This window comes from Carcharhinus amblyrhynchos, chromosome 13 (genome assembly GCF_965287045.1).
Source record: "Carcharhinus amblyrhynchos chromosome 13, sCarAmb.v2.hapA, whole genome shotgun sequence".
NCBI classification, from domain to species: domain Eukaryota; kingdom Metazoa; phylum Chordata; class Chondrichthyes; order Carcharhiniformes; family Carcharhinidae; genus Carcharhinus; species Carcharhinus amblyrhynchos.
In genome coordinates this window covers 46141195-46161288 of record NC_137336.1, presented here as the reverse complement: position 1 = coordinate 46161288, position 20094 = coordinate 46141195, and the positions used below count along the sequence as shown (strand labels likewise).

General features: G+C 41.6%; 1 protein-coding gene across 1 annotated transcript in view; it reads right to left on the bottom strand.

Annotated features, from left to right (window-relative positions):
* Positions 1–2216: 2216 nt before the first annotated feature.
* neurl1b (neuralized E3 ubiquitin protein ligase 1B) overlaps positions 2217–20094 on the bottom strand; it is a 65396-nt gene continuing 47518 nt past the window's right edge. Inside the window, exons 4-5 of the mRNA XM_080201638.1 lie at positions 16600–16725; positions 2217–9331 (exon numbers count right to left, since the gene is read on the bottom strand). Of these exons, the coding sequence (XP_080057764.1) occupies positions 9087–9331; positions 16600–16725 (371 nt within the window). The 3' untranslated portion in view covers positions 2217–9086. The remainder of the gene's footprint in view (positions 9332–16599; positions 16726–20094) is intronic.

Sequence of the window (20094 nt, the reverse complement as noted above, 5' to 3'; positions counted from 1 at the left end):
CCCTGCACACTGTCACTGCTTTCCATTTCCCACCTGGTATTTGTCACGGTGTTAACCAGAACTCACTTTCACAGCCACATTTCCTTCCTTAGCGACTGTCTCCGTCTCCAACTCACGCCACATCTATTCCAAATGAAGTTTCATCCCTCATCTTTTAAATCCACCCAGGATTACTGACATCTCCAGGACATACAATGCTCCTCAGACTTCTTTCCTCACCATATCCCGAGATCCATACTTAATACCAGGCGCCGTCATATGTACACCCTTGCTATCTCTCTCCAGTTACTGACTCACTCTTTCTCAAAGCTAATCTGGCCCTCAGTTTTACTTCATTCTTCACTTTATCCGACGCATTGACAAGAAACTTTTTTTCCTCCGACTCTGACAAAGGGTCATCCAGACTCAAAACGTTCATTCTATTATCGCTCCACAGATGCTATCAGACCTGCTGAGATTTTCCAGCATTTTCTGCTTTTGCCTCTTAAACTTGCCCCCTCTCACCTAGAATCTGTGACGCTCCCCTGTAATTGACACTTGCAGCCTTGGAAAAAGCCTCTATCCACCATGTCTACGTCGCTCATAATTTTGTAGACCTCTATCAGGTCTTCCCTCAGCCTCTGTCTTTCCAGTGAAAACAATCCTAATTTATTCCAGTTCTCCTCAAGACCAACACACTTGGGACCAGCTAATATCCTGGCAAACCTTCTTTACACTCTTTCCAAAGCTTCCATGTCTTTCTGGTAGTGTGGTGATCAGAACTGCACATAATACTCCAAATGCGGCCTAGCCAAGGCTTTATATAGCTGCAACATGATTTCCCAACTCTTGTACTCAATGCCCTGGCTGATGAAGGCAAGTATGCCATATGCTTTCTTAATCACTTTGGCCACCCATGTTGCCATTTTTAGGAAACTATGGACCTTCATGCCCAGATCCCTCTGTATGTTAATGTTCCTAATGGTCTGCCATTTACAGTATAATTCACACCTAAATTTGATCCTCCAAAATGCATCACCTTGTATTTGTCCAGATTAAACGCCATCTGTCAATTCTGTGCCCAAGGCTCCAATCTATGTATATGCTGTTGTGTCCTTTGAGAATCCTTGGCACTATCAACAACTCCACTAATCTTTGTGGCATCCACAATCTTACTAATTAGACTGCCCACATTTTCCGCCTGATCATTTATATATACTACAAACAACAGAGCTCCCAGCACTGATCCCTGTGAAATACCACTAGCTACAGATTCCCATTCTGAAAAACACCCACTGCTACTCTTGGTCTTCCATAACCAAGCCAGTTCTGTATCCATCTAACCAGCCCACCGTGAATCCCATGTGATTTTAGTTTTTGTGTCAGTCTGCCATGTGGGACCCTGCTAATTCCCCCTAACTTATATATCTTGTAGAACTAAGGGGCAATTTAGCATGGCCAATCCACCTAACCTACACAACCGGAGCACCTGGAGGAAACCCATGCAGGCAAGGAGAGAATGTGCAAACTCCACACAGTCAGCCAAAACTGGAATTAAACGCAGGTCCCTGCCACTGTGAGAAAGTAGTGCTAACCACTGTGCCACCATGCCACCCATAAATCTACAGCATTTTCCCTCATGTTAGAAAAAGTATTTGTGAAGTCAATTAAAAGATTGCTTTTGTGCTTTATTGAAAACCTTAAATGAAGTAATTGCTCTATATTTTAGATAATTTTCCTTTTCATAGGATGAAGCATTACTCAGTTTAGGTTCTCTGTCACTTGAACAATGAGAACGAAAATTATTACAATTGTTCAATGTGCATCATTTTGTCAACTTCCTGCGGGGTGAAATTGAGCCATTTATCAGTGACAAAATTCCCTTTCTTCATCTATATTGGTACAGGAGGAGTTTTTCAACTTGAGTTTTAAGCCAACTTATTTATAATTCACAGCTCACCCCATTTTGGAAACAAAGCACTGTACATGATGTAGGTGTCAATTATTAATTTAAACAATAAACATTAATTAAGGGGTGGTGATTGGATGCAGAAAGTACCTTTCATGTGCATTAATAACGTGGTTAGTTACATTCTCTATGTCAGTGCACAGAATCTAAGTTGGGTAAAAACTGAACTTTTATCACGAGCAATTTTTTTTGATGATGTCTATAATGATAAATAAAACAGAGTGGTCCTAACCTTAAAGGGACCGTAACACTTCCAGAGAACCTCAGGTAGGTAGAAAGCAGCAATTTATTATGAATTGGTTAAGATATAACACACAAACTAAATGCCACAGAATAGGTCTCAAAAAGACTTTATAAGCCTGGTCATGTGAGCAACATGGGAAGCATTTGGTCACAGAACAAAGGAATGTTACAATTATGCAACTGTTTACAACAGCATCAAAACTGCATTTTTTAAAATCTTTAAAACCCCAGTATACATAGTGAAGCAGTCTACTATGAAGCTGTACAGTATGTATTTATTAAGAACCAGAATTAACAAAGTGTTTCGAGGCAAATAATTTACAAAAAGCAGCAGAAACATAACTCTTGCAGTGTTTTCATAAACTTAACCTACAAAAGAAAAGGGGTGAGGGAAAGAACCTTGTATCTGACACTTCCCTTGAAGAGACACTGCCATTTCGTTTTTTTTTTCACTTTTTAAATTTCAAAAGGAGCTCAATTTTGAATTGATCAAGATACAATTTCATGCTAATCTTTGATTGATATTGAATTTGTGTTTTCTTGTATAAAAGTAATGCAAAGCATAGCTTTTTGTATTCAGTTTGGCAAATAAAATTGGAATTAAAGGCTCATTATATCCCGTTAAAGGGACTATCCATATATTTTGCTCTTTCTTAGTTAGTTAACTTCTTACACGCATTAACAGAAACAAAGTATCTCCCTCAGTTTCTATATAAACAATATGTTCAGATAGTGGGCACCATTTTAACCTTAGCTTTGTGCAATGACTGTGCAAAGATGTGGGTAAATCTAGTCAACTTGCGATCAATTGAGGTTTTAAGGTGCTCAAAAGCTGCGTGTAAATTATTGCTCTGCATGATCCAACCTATTTCATGCGAACAAACGTTGGCCACTGGTTGTGCCAGGCGAGATAAAGGACTGTCTCTGTACAAACGTTCATCTAATTCTTTTCACCCGACACCCATCCAACATTTTGCAGTATTTTTCTTTAAATATATACAAAAAGACCTGCTCCTTACATCAGAGTATTTACTAATGCTAACCACATTTCAGGAAATAAATAGAACTTTTCCACGGATGATGGTGCCAAATGTTGCTGCACGAGGCAAAACCATCATTGCACCAGCTGGAGCAGGTTAAAATTGGAACCATTATCTTTTGAGCCTACATCAGGTAAATGCTAAAACTGCTAATAAATCAAACAAATGTCAGTGACTGATTTATTTTTACTAGATTACAAGGTTTCAAAAACAGACACAACCCAAGAAAGACCAATGCAGGTACTGGAAATGCAGTGCAATGGTTTTAAACCCTTGTGGAGATTGAGAATGTAACTGTAGCTTAAAAAGGCCTAGAAATAGTCCAAACAACCCCACAACCAATTCCTTTCCACTTTATTGGAGCTAATAATGTTACACCCTATATGAAGTGCACCTTGTTAAAAGATGACTGCAGAATTACAGAAGTCAGTCATTGCCGTCAATATTTGTAAGCCTGTACATGGTTTCACTGCAGCAGTTTTCCAGAATTTACATGGAACAGTTGGCTCTTGTCAAGGCAACACATTAATCTGAGGAAAGATGAACAAGCATGGCCTGAAAGCATGACTACCTTGAAGTAAAAGTAGTCATGTAATTCTTAACAAGGTCAGTCCAGTAATGTACAGAAATATAACCACTCGGCAGCAATGTTAGCATGTCTGAAGTGACAAGGTTAACTCCTCTTTGGTCATTTCTTAAAAGGGCAGTAAATTGCTAAGTGCAACTCTCGTGCAATAACATGGCAAAGTGAAGATAACACTTATTAGAGTAATACACCAATTATAGATGACCTGTTTTGTTTTTCCAGGAAAGAGTGCAGTAGCTGTTCACAGAATATTTTTGACCCCTACCACTCAATATATTAAATCTAGTTGCTTAAATCATAAATCTTTCCCATGGAAGAGTTTCAATTAAAAGGGTCAAATTACAGTTTGCATCTGAAAAACTTTAACCTGGTTGATCCAAAGGGTTATGGGGAAAATACATTATCTGCTAATGATGATGAACTAAAACTATACAGGAAGATCCCAGGTTGATAGCTGGCATGTACTGGACTCTATCGGACCGCAATAACAATGTCAGAATTAATCCCAGAGTGGCGAGCTGAAATAAAGGCCAGATGTTCACTCCTACTTGCTCTCTGGAAAATACACAAGGATTGATTTGGTGAAATGTCAGGATTGGGCTTAGCTGCAACGTTTTAATGATCATGCAGCCTGGTACTTGTTCATTAGGCTCACGTTGCATGAGGAGGGTTATTTGAGTGATGGCGTTGGGACAGTGAACCAGCCTAGCATGAGTCAATGCGTTCAAGGGGAGCTGGAAGAAATTTGGAGTGATGAAAAATTGGTAACCACAGCTTTTTATAGGAGAAGTGTAAGGCAAGCAGATCTGAAATGTTACTATTCCCTGCTGGAGCAAGGAAAGTTTGGGAGGGGAAGAGAGTGAGGGTGATGTACTGGTAGGAGGATGGCAGGTTAGGGGCCACACCAGTGATGCCATTCAGCAAACTTACCCGCCCCTGCTGTAATTTTACCAAGGAAGTGCAATCAGCCTGTTTGCTCATGGGCTACACAAGAGCTTCCTCAGGAAGCCAATGGGATTAAAACATGCCAGGAGAAGCTGATGTTTCTTACTAAAACGGGGGTGAGTAGGGGCACTGCTGAGGAGAGGGTGAGTGGTGCCTCCTTGGTAGAAACCCTGTGACCATTGGGGTTTCAAAATACAAGTGCCCCCTTGCCATTTCCAAACATACACAGCCCACTGCTCCACCCTTCCCTGGGGTCTGCCCATCTAGCCCCTGTGAGACCCCAGACTCAGCTAACACTGGACTCCATCACTGAATGCTTTCCTCTCAGCCTTGCTGCAGTCCCAGCAGTGACCACTATTCCTGGGCCAGAGCACTGCCACCTCTCTGACTGACTGACGGATTCTGAGACAAGGCTGGCTTCTTGAGAAGGGTGGACATCCTGCCTTAAACCAATAAAAGGGCCTCGGCCATCTGGCAAGACTGGCAGGTAGATGTGAAATATCCCTTGGCACTGGATTTCCTCTGGTGTCCCAGCTAATATCCATCCCTCAACCAACACCATCAAAGACAGGTGACCTGGCTGTTTGTCTCACTGCTGTATATAAAACCTTGCTCTATGCAAATTAACTCACTTTCCTATATTACAGTTATTACTACACTTCAAAATGCTCCATCAGCGGTTAAATACCTTGGGGCATCCTACAGTTGTGACAGGACTAGTTAAATACATTTTCTAACTTTAATTTTTCAATAGCAATGAATAATGATGAAGATATGATCCATTTGGTGCTGATGTTACTATGTTATTCTCTGTTTCTTGACTTCCTGTCAATGTATATTGGGTATACTAAACCCAAATTACTAGGGCATGATTCTCCTGTATTTCCCAGAGTGTCAACACTGCGATATACCTCATTTTCTGCTTCTCTGCTACATACTTTTAGGCACATCCTTTCTTTACGCTGGATGTAGATTTCCCATGCACTGGGGTAAAATAATTGACATTTAATACATCTCATCAAGCCTTCTTCAACAGCATCTTCCAAATCCATGACCTCTATCATCTAGAAGGGCAGGGTTAACAGATGCATGGGAACACCACCAACTACAAGTTCCCCTCAAAGTCAGCATCCTGACTTGGAACTATATCAGTGTTCCTTCACTGAAGCCGGATCAAAACTCTGGAAATCCCTTCCTAGCAGCACAGTGGATGTACCTACGCCACGGGGATTTCAGCAGTTCAAGCAGGCAGCTCAACATCACCCTCTCTAAGGTAATTAGGGATGGGTAACAAATGCTGAGGATGCATCTAAAAAAGAGACATCCTTGCTTATTAGCAAATGGTGACAAAGCAAAACTATGAGATGTGGGGCAGAATCTTCTGTCCTCTCCTCCCATGAAGAGTTTGATAGCAGAGGTATTGAATCAGGCAGGAAGGTGGATCCTACCACCTTATTGTCTCCACCCTGAGTAAATCCATGGCAGGAAGCCCTGTAGATAGTCTTCTCAGTCTGCCATCACCTCATCCTGCCACTGCCAGTATTTGCCCAGCAATGGTTAGGGCATGCAAGGCACATCGTAAAAATATTTTCTTACAGATTCCCAGGGGTGTCCCTCATTCAAAGGCACTCAGTGCCTGATTGAGCAACCTCGCATCAGCAAGGGAGGGACCTACGAGCAGTTCCCCTGCCCTTGCTGTTGACTCCACAGCCCAGCCCGCCCCTTGGAACCTCCCTCTGGCTGTCGTTCACCTCTGGCCTGCGATCCAATGATGAACATAGGCCTCAGGTGGGTATCGTACTGGCAGCAGCAACCGTCTCTGCCGTGGCACTGCTATTCATAAAGCTGCCAGCCTCTCCTCTGGGGTTGTTGATTCTGGGGGAAGGTTCACCACTGGCCTGTTAAGTGGCTGATTGGCACATGACTGTGACAGGCCTTCACGAAAAGAGGATACTGGTAGATTATGCCGACTCTCCAGCGGGCAGCGGAGAACCCAGTCATCTCCACAAGTTCCTGATGGTGAAAACTTCTAACAGGTGAATGGAGCAGGATAGAATCAGTCATTTTATAATCTGAATGCTCTATGCACACACATAGATAAGCAGAGTCTTCAATGGGGAGAAGCACAGAATCTGGACATCCATGTTCCAAAGTTGAACTTAACACTTGGTAGATAAAAGATGCTGGGACAAACCAGAAGAATTATAGAAGAAAACCAAACAAGATGAAACTAATTGTGAGCATTACATCAATTTAATTACCGATATAAACCCTAACTTCAACTTGGAAAATGTATTCAAAGATGCATTGGATGCTTGTTCATACCTCATAAAAGAATGTGTTACCAGATGTTGTAACCAGCTATTTAAAGAAGAGTTTTGCCAGTTCTGAACGGCAGTCCAGTCAGGCATCAGAAAAAGGGATGCTCACTCTTTCATTTGATGATTAGGTCACATTTCCTCTATTGCAATTGATCTATTAATCTTTTCATTCACAGTGCAAGCACACACGCACACAGAAACACAAACCCTTGGACAACAAAAAACATTTAAATTAAGTGCAAAGAACAAAAATTATAATGTTTACACTATATATATTGCAGGCAAAATTTGTACAAAGTGTCCGTTGAAAGCTTCTGGCATGTGCCATCATCTTCAATATTGAAACAATACACTAACGAAACTAGATACTATTTTTGTACAAAGTCAGCAAATTAGGCAAGATATTAAATATATTTGTGTTAGATACCATTTTCACTCCATTATCAAAAGGAAAATATTTTAGTGGTTGTCACGTGAGTCCTATAAAACTATTTTGCCATTAATCAGTGAATCTATAATAGTGGCAGTCAAAGTTCACGGGGAAATCTGAAAAAAAGTGCATCACCTTCCTTTGTAAGGCACCTGTAGCTTTGAATCACCACAGAAAATATCCAGCATTAAACTTCTTACTTGTTAAAGCCATATTAAAGTTGCAATATCTCTTTGCTGGCGTGTTAGCCTCGATTCTGAAACATATGAATCAGTTGAATGTTTGCTCAATGGAACCAGGCTTCCCTTGGTGCCTTCCTCCCAATGCCCCTGACCCTCCTCACTTACTTCCATTTCATGGAATGAACTCATCCATGTCCTGACCCATGGATTACTGGGAGGCAGACCTCCATCAGGAATTGAGAATCTCAATTTCTTCTGACAGACGGCCACAACTGTAGGAACAGCGGGTAATGAACCAAAAATTCATGAATTCATCCAATCAGCAAAAAGAGGGCAAAATTTATTATTTTTTAAAGAAAAACTGGATTATGGTAACTGTTACACCGTTTAGATTTTACAGTTAAATTTGAGATTTTTGCCAAAAGGGATACTACAACTTTAGTCACTATTGAACCCGTCGGTCTTCACAATTCCTTCAGTAAAAGTCACGGCTTGATGTTTTAGAAAACTTAAACAAAATAACTCTCAATTTGGGGGTCCATCACGATTGGTGATCTATCGATTTTGGCATACGTGTAGCATCCCTAACACAGCGGCAATTGGATATTAATTAATCTGTTAATAATGTCTACATTCTCTCCAGATTAAATTTAAAATGTGCTTTGCAGGCATGTAGGATGTCTTAATTGAATGTGACAATTTAGATCCCTCTAAATAACTTTGTAGGCTGATGTGCACGAAGCAGATCGATAAGAAGCAGATCAGATTTTGTGGAGAAAAATCTATCATTGACTACTGCAGACCAAGAGGTAGCTATCTGCTTGTGGAAAAATAGCCTAGTTGTAATTAGTCATTAGGGATATTGTGGTGGATGTGATCATTAGACATAGTGATAATTACATCAAAATGCATTTCTTTCTCAAAATATTTGGTCTGCATTCATGGTTAGTAGTTTTTTTTATCTTGTAGCAATCAGAGGACAGAAAAGCAAATCAGAAGAAATTTGCTCTTTATTTGAACTGCTTAATCTTTGTGAGGTTAATTAACCTGTGTTCAGTTTGGCTGCTAGATAGTGTCCAAATTTCTCTACTTGAATGACACTTATTGGTCAATCATGGAGTGGCACTGTTTCTACAGATGGAAATGCATGCAGCCATCCCAGTTTCTTGTCTGCAGATAACCACAGGCAATGGGAATAGGAACAGAAAGGGGGAAGACAAATTAGAGATAGAGAAAATAAGTTGAATGACAAAGAGTACAGCCACACCTTGTGAAGATATATAACTGAAATCAAAGTGAGCAATAGAAGCTTTCCCTATCTATAAAAACTCTAGACTTCTTTAAAAACTATAATGTGAATTGATGAATAGTCCGTGTGGGGGCCAAATATTTCATGGACGGTATATCTTAATGACATCCTTTATAACTCGCCTGCAGATGGGGCAGCAGGCATTGATCTGTTTCTTCAGCTTAAGACCACAGTCGTAGCAGAGACACATATGTCCACAGGTGTAAATGACGGTGTCAACTTCACTGTCGAAGCAGACGGTACACTCTCCATTTTTGCTATTCTGGGGTTCAGGTGGCGAGAAAGATGGGGAGAACTGAGGACTCAGTGGAGAGCTGGGTGCAGTCACTGTGGGAAACAGAGAGAAAAAAAACAATTAAAACCCCAAACCATCAAGTAATTAAATAGCACTGAATAGCATATATCTTGAATATGCAATATATGATGCAGAGCAAAAAGGGAGTTCGCAAAGCTTTATAAAAACAAGAAGATATGTTCTCATTGGTATTTGAATAAGCACTAAGATTTGTCTTCAAAGTCTTCCATTTTGCAACCAGTGGGTGAAATTCTCCGGCCTCCCTGCTGAGTGTTTCTCGATAGCGCGCTGTTCGCTTGCAGCGGGATTCTCTGGTCCTGCCGCTGTCAGTGGGATTTCCCATTGATGTCACCTCCCGCCGCCGTAAAACCCACGGGAGGGGGTGCGCTGCCAGGGGGTCCGGAGAATCCCGCTGATGTGAACGGCCGGAGAATTCCCCTCATAGTCTTACAAGTGTTGATAGAGTACAGTTTCAAAAATGGAAAAAAAACTGTCCTTTTTTTCATCTTGTTTCAATCCTTAGTAATTTGTTAATATAAACATTCCTTTATATATATATTCAATGAATGAATTAAATTGCCTTATTCTGCTGAATGATAAATGCAAGCTGACTTAAAATACATCAGAAAATAAGACAGGAATATTTTCCCAGCGCTGTTGAGAACTTCGATTGATTTGTTGTCAGTCACGTTACTCGAACTGTCGACTCACTAATTCGTTACTTTGATCCGCTATAAGATTCTGTTTCATTAACTATATAGTATGCAACTGGTTCAATATGATGGAATGTGACCATTAATCATCCCAGTCAGGGAAAACACTGCAACCCACCGTTGGGAATGCCTTCTTATAATAAAGTGCATCCATCTTAATTCATACGACAGGGACCTCGTCTAAAAATAATTGGGAGTCAAGGCTGAGGTAGCAACAATGAGAAAGTCATTGTGACTGTCCTTTTGGTGGCGCTGCTGCTTCTTCCCTTCATCATTCAATGAACTCCTCTTAACCCGCTATCCTTCAGGAAATTCATTCTGGTGTTATTATAACCTGCTGTAAGATTCCCATGACATTGAGCATGTCCTTTGGCCTCAGTGGCTATTTCTGCTTAAATAAAGAATTATCTATGAATGTTATGCATGCTACAGAAAAAATGTGGTTGTACAGATGTAGCTTTGCTGAATCAAGAGAGAATCAAGTTTATAGTGAATTTTATTCTTTCTGTGACCAATGTCAGTTGCCGATGGTAAATGTTGTGAAGCTGAAAAATTGTCTTTAAATAGTATCAATTAAGAATGAAACCTTTCATAGAATTATATAGTGCCGAAGGAGGCCATTCAGCCCTGCACCAACCACAATCCCACCCACGTCCTACCCCCATACATTTACTTTAGCTAGGCACCTGACACTAAGGGGCAATTTAGCATGGCCAATCCACCTAACCCACACAGGCACTGGGCAAACGTGCAAACTCCACACAGTGACCCAAGCCAGGAATCGAACCCAGATCCCTGGTGCTATGAGGCAGCAGTGCTAACAACTGTGCCACCCCTTTAGCTTGGGGTTCTTGTAACGCTGTACCTATTTTTGTTCTGGCACGTATGCAGCAAACTGTCCTATATAAGAGGTATTTCAGCTTTATATTGTAGTTCAACCTGGTCAAACATATGCTACTGTGGTGTGGAAAATAGGATGGGATTTTCCGATTCCGCCGACGGTGACTTCCTGCCACGGGTTTCCCTGGCGGCGGAAGGTGCGAGCAATAGGAACCCCCTTTGACAGTGACGGGACTGGAAGATCCCACCACCAGCCAATGGTTGGCCACCTCCGCCACTGCAAAGCGAGGAGAGCGCAAAACCCCACCCATAAAATTTCTGCTTTGAGCTGTTATGATTTGGCATTTTTTTCTTTCTCCACAAGGGCGGCTGACAGAAGGTTTCTCAATGCGCATTAGAATTTTGTCAGTCAAATCTATTAAAAATAATAGAAATGTAATGGAGCGCAGAGTGTACTATTGTGCTATCAATTTGTTGCTGAATTCACCCCATCTCAAATTCAACTAAATAATGTACCGATTGCTTGGGAGTTTAGAAATTCGGGCTACAAATGGACAAACTGAATACACAGCTTTGGCTTAATGCAATTTTTACAACCAATATAAAGGAACTGAACTCCAAGTAGAGTCTGACATCCCCGTCCACCAGGAATCAGGAGATTGGAGCCAATTACAAGCTGAAATTGAAGGGCGTGCGCTGATTTAGAGTAGCACATAAATGATTATGGGGGGCAAAGTATGTACAATGACATTCTGAATTTTGAGCTCGGTGTGAATGAAACACCGACCGTACTCGTGAGGTTCTATCTGATTACCATGGCAACACAAGCGTTTGCCAGAAAGATCCTAACAAAAAGCTCAGGATATTGCAGTGTATCATGGGGTTAGCTTTAGCGTTTCAGAGGGGGCTGTTGAGAGTGGAATTTTCTTGTTCCCCACCCACCATGGGAATTGTAGCGGGCAGGGCACGGACCATGCAAGGGTTTGTTGACCTCGGGTGGGATTTTCTGGCTTTGTGGCGAGCACGGCTGGAAATTCCTCCCTATTAAAGTGCTTGATATCCCCCTCAATATCAGGATGCAAGAATAATACAAGTGACTGATCTTTAGTTAGTACTTCGAACTACTTCATTTGTAGGTACAGATTGTTATATTTGGCGAATGACCTTCCATTGGAAATGAGAAAATGTGAGTGCTATCGATTTTAAGCAAGTGAAAAGGGGGAATGTGGATAAAAAGGGGAAAAGTCAGCGAGAGGGTGGAAGGCAAGGGTGATTAAATGACAAAAGGCAAGGCCAAGGGCAGTTGTAATGGAGCAAGTAAAGAAACGAAAGTTGAATCTAAACGAATTAAAGGCAAAAAAAAGTGGGAAACGTTCAGTGGGTTAGGCAGTATCTGTGGAGAGAAAAACAGAGCTAATATTCAGTGACCAGATTCTGCTTCAATATCTTTGTGTTTATTTTAGATTTGCAGCGGCTGAGGGATTTTGCTGTTGTATATGTGTCTACAGGAGGCAGTAGTGGCAGAATTATGAATGGTTGCTGTTCAAGTGGATAAAAGGATAGAGAGAGAAAAAGCGTAGCCTCGCTTGGTCTCCCTTTTTTTCCCCACACTTTATGTTCTCGGAAAGCAGATGTTATCCGTTCAAGACACATCTTTTGTTTACCTGTTCCATTGCTACTCTCTTTGGCCTTGTACCGTGTGTCCTCTTGTCATTTAATCCCTCCTGCCTTCCATCCAAACGGTGAACTTCCCTTTTGTTCTTTTTCTAAAACTTTATCCCCTTCCCCGCACTACGCACCTCCCCCACTGCCACTCCTCGTGCTTAAAACTGATCGTTGTCTTAACTCTTTCATCATCTCTGATGAACAGCCATCGACCTGAAATGTTAACTTTGTTTCCTCTCTCCACAGATTCTGCTGAGATAGTTTTCAGAATTTTCTGTTTTTAAGTTCAGGTTTCCAGCATCTGCAGTACTTCTCTTTTTGCCTTGTGTTTGGTTCTCAGCACAGTGAGGAGTGTGTACAGCAAATAAATATACCACCTTACTTTTCTTTCTTTAGTGCATCTTTAAGGTGTTCAGTTCTTTCTTCTGCATTCCAGTGAAAACCAACATTCCTTGACGAGATATTTGATGGCAGCGGTATTCTTTGCTATTAGCAACATGTTTTTTGAATACTAATTTGAAGCATTTTATTTTTAAAAAATATATACTGCATAAAAATAGTCAGAACAAAAAAAGTGCTGTAAACACACAGGGAAGTTACAATATTTTCATTCAAAAATAGTCAAAATCAAAAAACACTAACAGTGTTATTACCTTTTTTGAATCACATCCAAAATGAATATTTTGTCCTTTTTTTGCATTGATTATTAATACAGTGGGTGATAACTACTGCATAGTACATGCAAGATATATATTGGAATGGCTGACAATTGCTGCACTCAGTAGTAGATTAAAAACAGGAAGCAAACTGCAAATATGGCCATCAGCCACAACCATTCCTGAAACATATTAAAATTTGTCGGAGGTGGCTTCTGCAGAGGTCGTTTAGCAGGCTCCCTGCTGAGCACCAGGGTCTCCGCATGCCTCTAGCTCCAAGTTCTTTGGAGTCTTCACCACCTTGCTGGAAATCAGATTAGCCGGATGGGGCGGGGAAGGAGATCGGGCCAGGAAGTGTTGGCCCGGAGAAGTCCAGGAGAGAGCAGCGATTGGGGGGGGCGGAGGGGTATTGCAAGGCCAGCGCTGGAGGGGTTGCTGAGCTGGCCAGCAATTGAGCTGGTCAGCGAGTGGGAGGCTGGCAGTGCAGGCAACTGCGCGTGCAACGATCTCTGATCTGACAGATCAGCCCATGTGGAGTGGCCTACTTAGTGCTACGCTGCTGGCCTCTCCAGTGGGAACAGACCCCACCCACTGATTTCCAGTCTGAATCGTGCCATGGCACTCTGCAGTGCTCAGAGTGTGGGAGATAAATTTTGACTATTCTACTAAAAAAATCAGTGGGAGTTATTCCAGTTCTTCACATTTTTTTTGGGAGAATCGCGTCGGTAGATTTTTGAATGTTATAGTGCATTTGGACATATGGTCAAGGAGTAGGAGTAGGTTTCTCGAGCTTGCTCTGCCATTTAATAAGATCATGGCTGATCTGATAGTAACCTCAAATCTACATCCTGCCTATCCCCAATAACCTAACAATCCCTTGCTTACCAAGAATTTGTCTGCCTCTATTTCAAAGATATTCAAACACTCTGCTTCCACTGCCTTTTCAGTTAGGGAGTTCCAAAGACACACGCCCCTCTGAGAAGGTTTGCCTCGTTTCTGTTTCAAATGGTGACCCAAACCTCATTTTTAAACGTTGGCTGGAATTATCCAGCTGTTCATGCTGGCGGAATTTTCCGGTCCTGCCGACGGCACATTCCCACCATAAGTTTCCACATGTTCAACCGGAAGCCCCATTGACATCGGCAATGATGATTCACCTCCACCGCGGCAAGTTGCTGTGAGTGTTGTCTAATAAAGGCTAACCCACTCTCCAGCTTGCTCCAACACCAGTATTACTTTTCTATCAATTATCTAGCACCCCTCTTAAATAATTCATAGACTCTCTTTCAGTAGAGTTTGAGGTAGCATATGCTACATTCTATTTTGTCATATTTTATTTCAACAAGGCAGATGGTGTAAATAAGACATTATGAACAGAAAAAATGGTAAACATTTATCAAGTAATGGTCCTGATGTAAATATTTTAAAATAATTACTTTCTACATTGTTGTGACACTGGTGTATATTCTCAACAGGCCATCTATGGGAAGGTAAATAGACTACCAAACTACGCATAATTGTACATTTATAATCATGTTTCAGATTCAGAATACAGGGAAGCATAGCCGGAGGGGTGGCATGATGCCAGTGTTTAGCACTGCTGCCTCACAGCACCAGGTACCCGGATTCAATTCCCAGCTTGGGTCACTGTGTGGAGTTTGCACATTCTCCTCATGTCTGTGTGGGTTTCCTCCCACACTCCAAAGATGTACAGGTTAGGTGGATTGGCCATGCAAAATTGTCCCTTAGTGTCGGGGGACTAGCTAGGTTAAATGCATGGAGATATGGGGAAAGGGCCTGGGTGCGATTGTGGTTGGTGCAGACTCGGTGGGCTGAATGGCCTCCTTCTGCACTGTAGGATTATATGGGTAGGACTGCAGGAGTGTTTTCCATCTTTTTCTTCAGGTGTTTTCAATTTTGCATAAAAACTTGAACTTGGTCACATTTTCTGAAATGCTTGGGGGATTGATGGGGCAATGTTCCTGTTGTCATTGTCTGGTTCTTGTTTTCTGCATAGGTATGATGTGGGACTTGTTAGGAGGAATCTGTTTCAGGGAGGGGATTCCAGAATGTGTGACAATTGCTCGGTTCCAAATGGAGACCTTACAGCATATGTCCACGGTGCCTCATGCACAAGTTTGTTGTGGGACGTCTAAAGATTCACCTTGTGGATGGGGGAAACTTCTTGTCACTAGTGGTGAGAATTATGCTAGTTTGTACCTGTCAGGTGGAACTTATGCCTCTGGGAAATAGGGCATGAGATTCCACCACCATTCATGAAAGACAATGGGGGTGATTCTCCCATCTACACAGTGGGCCGGGAGACTCTAATGAAGGCCGTTCCAAAGGTTCGCCGCTGGGCGCCACAGCCCCTGCATGTCTCCCAGTGCCGGATATCTGACACTTCCAACTCCGTGCCAGAAATTGGTGCTGAGCGGCCTGATGTACTCAGAAGCCAATTTAAATATAATTTACCTATAAATAGTAGGTCAGGACTCTGGATCTGCTAGCCTCTCCCGTAAGAGTGGGTTACTCCAGTAGGGTTTACTATAGCTCCCCACTTACGGGGAGTTGGTGGCCCGAACCTGCTGGAGTGAAGGGGGCAGAAAGTTGGCCGGTGGGGGGAATAGCACCCTCTGGGCATTGGTAGCCTGTGCTTCCTGGCATTGCCCAAGGGGCAAAATGCCAATGCCCAGATGGCACCATGGCACTGCCCACTGGACAAGGGACAGTGCCAAGAGAGTAGGGCCTAATGGGGCAGGGCCTGGTGGAGACAATCAGTGGGGATGAGGGGTGCTACTGCCACTCTGCAGTGGGATTGGTGGGAGAGGGATGGAGGCCAGCGATCGGGGCTGGGCATCAGGGTGGAAGTGGTGGTGGGGGGACAGTCCACTTGGGGGAGAGGTCAGGACAGCAGGGGAGAAGTCGGGACTGCGGGAGGGAGTGGGAATGGTTTGGGGCTGTCAGTGGGATGGGGGGGCGCAGGAGGTCAGGGTCGAGGCAGGCCCTGGAATGGGGGGTGTCAGCAAAAGGGCTGTGGGGAGGGTTTGAGAGCTAGTGTTGCAGGAGCCGCGGCGCTGGCCAGTGATCGAGTTGACAGCAATTGGGAGGCCGGCAGACATCTGCGCATGTGCTGTTCTCAGTGCTGACAGATCAGTGCATGCACGGTGGTCTGCTTAGCACCATGCTGTTGGCCTCTGCAGTGGGAATAGGCCCCGCCCACTGGTTTCTGGGGTGATCTACGCTGGTGCACTCAGCAATGTACAGAGTATGGGAGTTTCTTTTCTGAACTCCCACTGATTTACTCCAGTTTTCACACAAATTCAACATTTAGAATTTTTTGGGGAGAATTCTGCCCATGACCTTTCAATCACATAGACAGCATAGGTTAATATTGAGTACAAACAAACAAAGATTTTTCCTCACCCAGTGACGATTCAGATGCAGATGAGGATCTATTAACGCTGAATGCCATGTCAGAGTCACTGTCATAATGGGAACCACCTGGAGAACCTGAAGGGGATACATCTACAGGGCTGGACTGAGATGTACCTGTAGAGGGGATATTAAACCATATTAACTCCAGTGAGTACAGTTCTATTCAGTACACAGCGCCCAACATGCAGAGATAACATTAGTATGATCTGAACATTGTGAACATTTATGAAATTGTGAACATTTATTTTCCTATATTGTGACATAATTTGAATTGTGACATAAACTTTGAATAATGGAAGTAAGTAATTAGAAATCCATATTGAACCTAAACCAGATCAAACTATATTTAGTGCTCATTGCTAACATAAGCTGAGGATTGTGTCAGCACCAAAGTGAAACAAATGTATGGTCTAACCCATCGTATTTATCTGTCTGTATTGGTCAAAATCTAAAGAAAATCACAGCCTATTTTTGACATCAATCTAAGATCAAGTGCAGACCAGCCAGATGGAAACTAAGGCTCTTTCCATTCTGTCCTAACAATGTGCCTTGACAGTATCCCCAGAGTATCAGTTAACACCAATTCTGTGTCAATTCACATCATCTTTTGTAGTCACCATTAAATAAAACTGAAGGTTCTGACGGTACCAAAAGGCAAATTGCATCTGGCTTTATTCATATTGTTTGTCCCAAATATATTGGCATCCAATATTTAATTAACAATATCAACAATTTTAGGGACTTCAATTATGCAAACAGACTTAATTTTTTTCAATGATGCTTCAGTTGCTCAACATTAGAGGCACCATTATTAAAACTGTAATCCTGACTCTCAGTCTCTTCATGACAGCATATAGAACCTAACCACAAAAAATATTTGAATCAAATATTCATGGCCCAACACAAATGAAATCTATGGACTCTGTTTAATCTGCCATTAGTATCAGCCGTGACTCCCACCTCTGAGTCAGAAGGTTGAGTTCACGTCACAATTCAATGACATGAACACAAAGTCTAGGCTGCCACTCCAATGCAGTATTGCAGTGGAATGCTGCAATGGAGTGCTGTAGTAGAGTGCTGTGATATTCAAAGCAATGTCTTTTGGATGTGACATCAACCCAAGGTCCCTTCTGCTCTCTCAGGTGGATCCAAAAGATCCCATGACACTATTTTGAAGAATATGAGAGATCGCCCTGATGTTCTGGCTAGTATTTATCCTTCAACCGATACCGAATGACATGCATAATGGATTGCAATTATTAGATCTTGAATTAATTTTAAAATAATTTTGTTAAATACTGAATAAGTGTAGTCCAAAGTCATGACATGTACATGGTGAGTACAAATTTTTTATGTCTTGTGGAAATAAAACTCGTATCTTCAAAGACACTGATTATTATTAAAGAGCAGTGTGTGCTCTTGTGTATAAATCAGATAACATATTGAGCATTCATCACCCAAATTTCTTCAGTGATTTGCACTATTGCCGAGAAAATCTCATTTTTTCAACATCACTGATAATGATGGACACAAAAAGGGTGTGTTCTCCAAGATAATTAGCAGTACAAGTTGTTACTTTCTCAAGCCATCTAAAATCTGATATATATATATATACATATATATATATATCAGATTTTAGATGGCTTGAGAATATATATATATATATATACATATATATATAGATACATATATATATATGAAAAAAATTCATTCATCTCCCGGGGTTGTTCAAAAATCCAAACCACCCATTTGCAAGTTTCCTCTGTTAGGAAGGTAAATAAAACAGTCCAAGCATAACCCAACAGAGGGCTGACAAAGAGAAGTCTTAACGGTGACATAACTGATGTTTTCAAGAGTTAAGTTGATATAGCCTGACTGTTTGCCATGATTAACAATTCAAAATTTGGAAATGGGCAAACAAAAGAGGAGGAAGGTGTTTTACACAAAAGACAATATTTATGAAGTGAGTTATCAAGGAAGGCCATTGAAGGAAATAGTGCAAAATACATCAGGAAGTAACTGTAACTTTTCTGGAGAAAAAAAGAAAATATTGGCATAATTTGCTTGTATTGACCTCAATCATCATCTTTTGGGGTTTAAACGCCTTTCTTGTGCACTTGAAAACCCTGGGGTTAAAATGAGGTGATGATTGACAGCATGAGAGAAAATTAGCAAACACCATGAAGAGCAATAAAGACGGCTTCTTATAGAAATATTACTTGGAGGTAGGTAATCGGAGTCGATGAAAACTCAATAAATGTTCAAGGAAAGAAGCTTGTTGCAGAGTCTCGGGTAGTGGCAGAGATAACTAAATAAGTAGTCTGCCTCAAGTGAAGATTATCGTTCAAAGAGTTGGTGCTAAGAAGCTATTAAGACTTGTAATGGATAAATCACCAGGTTTATATCAAAGGATTCTGTAGGAAACTAGGGAAGGAATAGCAGAGCCTTTGACTATAATTCGTTTGAAAAATATTTATGTATCAGAGAATTGCAAGGTGGAAAATGAGACACTGAGATAAGCCAAGTCCGTTAGCTTTCCTTCAGTTATTCATAAACTACTGAAGTCTAGCACACAACAGAATTGCCAAACAGGGATTTCTGTAAGATGAGTCATGCTTGATCGACCAAAAAGAACACTTGGAAGAAAAAACAGAGGACAAATAAAAGAAATGAATGTGATTGATGGAGAATTAAAAAAAATACATTTGATTTGGTATTATGTAAGACATTTATGGAAAAGTAATAGTACATGAAATGTAAGTGGATGTGGTCAAGAAGGTCGAAAGATGATTGAATGGCAGAAAACAATCAAAGGTTTTCAGACTGAATATAAAAGCATAAACAGGAGCAGGAGAAGAGTCCTTCAAGCCTGCTGTACCATTCAGGAGTTTGTGCTGCTTTTTTGCTTCAAGTCTACCTTCACTCACAATCCCCACATCCTTTGATTTCCTTCAAAAGTCAATTGATAGCAGTCTTGAATATGATTAATGACTGAGTATCCAAAGGTCTTTGGGTAGCGAACCCCAAAGACTCAGAAATAAATTTCTCCTCATCTCAGTCCTAAGTGGCCAACCCCTTACTTGTATTCCCATCTTTGACCTGATGGTAAAGATTCATGCAGTTATTGCCCTGCAGAACCTCGCCCAAGCAATTCATGCTGTGAGGGTGTATGTGTGTATGCATGCATGTGTGTGTTTGTGTGTCTGTGTGCACCAACCTCTTACCCTGACCCTATGGACCAAATTTGGTTTCCCATCACTGAGCAAGCCCACGACAGGAGGACCTAATGAGAGGTGTGTGGGGCTTCAATTTCATGCTCACCTTCTGATTCCCACCTCAGGGGGTGACCCTACATGCATATAAAATGATGTGGTATTCACCATTTAAATATCTGCTCCAAATATAATGTTTTCTTGGGTTGCTATTTGCATTCAAGTATTTGACTTCCTGAAGGCTGTGGGAACCTTGCCAGGTAAATCAGCT